Source organism: Babylonia areolata, chromosome 18, assembly GCF_041734735.1.
Source record: "Babylonia areolata isolate BAREFJ2019XMU chromosome 18, ASM4173473v1, whole genome shotgun sequence".
In the NCBI taxonomy this organism is placed as follows: Eukaryota; Metazoa; Mollusca; class Gastropoda; order Neogastropoda; family Buccinidae; genus Babylonia; species Babylonia areolata.
In genome coordinates, this window is record NC_134893.1 from 58,907,017 (window position 1) to 58,909,192 (window position 2,176).

Consider the following 2,176-nt stretch of genomic DNA (forward strand, 5'->3'; position numbering starts at 1 on the left):
GTCTAATGATCGTGTTTTGTGTGTAAAAGATAGATAGTTAAATAAATGAACAGACAGATATGTGGACAGTCAAATAGGGATATGAATAAATAGATAAATCAATCCATGTTTTGAATTAATAATGGTAATAAAGAACAACAAGAAATGAAAAAAAGAAAGTGATACCAAATTTCACATCATGACATGTACTCAGGATGACAATCAATTCCTTTGAGGAGAAGCAACGTTTCTATATGGTGTTGTCAAATAATTGATATTTATTGTCAATTACCTGTGGCAGCGGTACTTCTTTTTTTCTTTTTCTTTTTCTTTCAAATGTACAAACGAAAAGTCGATACGTTGGTCTCCATATATCGTCTGCTATCGTGCGTTTAAAAGACAGGGAAGTATTTAAAATCAACCGGGCTATTAACAACCATGCCTCTTAAACTGAATTTATTTTTTGCATCCTAAGACATGTAGACGTGTGAGCTATCTTTGCGTACATCGTTTAAGGCGTTCAGGGGAATAGCGACTTAAAACTTGTAGTTACCTTCAGCGTTTATGAAATTGTTTATATTGATGGTTTTGCTTTGCTTTTTTTTTTGTACTGCGTATGTTGTTCATTTACCCATTTGTGAAGGGCCATGACATTCTTATGAATGAATCCTCTGAATCTGAACAAGCTTTCTTTCTCTTTCTCATATATTCTTTTCAGTAACTTTATCGGAATGGGAGATTTCAGTCCAGAAATGACGACCTTATTGGTCTCTAGCACTCGGAATGGATTAACGACAGCAGCAACATCCGAAAGCATACCTGAAAAGCATTGGACGTCCTTCACAATATATGTCATCAGTCAGTACTTGTGGATATGTGGCCTTCCACTCATCATTCTCTTGGGTATCTTTGGAAACGTCATGACCATTGTAATTATGCGACGTATAAAGTCAGATGATTCCACTATTGACATGTACTTCACGGCTATAGCTTTAATGGACATTGTTGTTCTTTGTGTGTCTACGCTGGATAAATGGACTCTGCACCAGTTTGGTGTCGGACTATACACTGGACATGATGTGGTCTGCAAAATCCGTACTTGGCTGTACACAGGGACTGGCACAATCAGTTGTTGGTATCTAGTGTGTATGACTGTACACAGAGCATTGTCTGTTGTGTGGCCACATCGTGTCAACTCCCTGTGCACACGCCGAACTGTTCTTCTGGTGCTTACAGGAATCACTGTCTTCTTTGCTGTTGTGTATTCGCATTACATGTTCGGCGTCGAAAGAGCTTACTTTACCAGTATGAGCAGCTACTGGTGTAGACTGAGGCGAGACGATGACAATTACACATACTTTTTTGAAAACATATTCGTATACATTGAACTGTTAGTCTACTGTCTTCTGCCGTTTGCTTTCTTAGTTGTGTCCAACAGCATTCTGGTCTGGAAACTCTTCATGTCCGTGAAAGTCGCCGGCAAACACTTAACCCAAGGAGACTCTGATCAAGTTCAGGGTCACAGGAAAGCCGCCAACTCGGTCACATTGACAGTTATTACAGTGTCCTTAGCACTTGTGGTTCTGACTTTGCCAACCTCTGTCGATTTCATTGTGAATTTCTTTGCCAGACAACATGACAGGGTGACAGGCTATGAGCGTGCCACAGCGGCTTTTGTCCAAGCAGTGACCACTTTGCTGAGTGAAACAAACCACGCAGTGAATTTCTACCTGTACTGTCTGACTGGGAAGAGGTTCAGAGAGGAGTTCGTCAAAGTTCTGTGTGGTGGGAGGAACGCACAACAGCGTGACTCTCGTCACTAAATGTGTCTGAAAAGTCAATAGGTCTCCACAACTTTCTGCATCTTTTTTTGGAAAGGAAAAAAAGAAGAATTGATTGAGTTTACTAATTCTATTCAAGTGTACATGATACTAAAGAGGGGGAAAAAGAAAGAAAGAGATAGGGTGAGTGAATGGAGAAGAAACTGGTCACACACACACACACACACACACACACACACACACACACACACACACACATGCACGACGCACACACGCACGCACACACACACACACACACACACACACACACACACACACACACACACCTTCATGTTTATCATCATTAAGCCATGCAGTCTACAAGCATGTTATTTTTCTGGTTTGTTTTGCTTTGGACTCCCATATGGTGGTGTGTC

At 40.7% G+C, this 2,176-nt stretch overlaps 1 protein-coding gene across 1 annotated transcript; it reads left to right on the forward strand.

The window, feature by feature from the left end:
• Nucleotides 1–710: 710 nt before the first annotated feature.
• On the forward strand, nt 711–1,802 carry LOC143292295 (galanin-like G-protein coupled receptor npr-9). Its single transcript, XM_076602482.1, has one exon. It carries the CDS (start codon nt 711–713, stop codon nt 1,800–1,802), a length of 1,092 nt encoding a protein of 363 aa, XP_076458597.1.
• Nucleotides 1,803–2,176: the final 374 nt, after the last annotated feature.

What these genes read in the sequence shown, in the direction of transcription:
- LOC143292295 (XM_076602482.1), top strand. Translation starts at nt 711, where the DNA reads ATGGGAGATTTCAGTCCAGAAATGACGACCTTATTGGTCTCTAGCACT.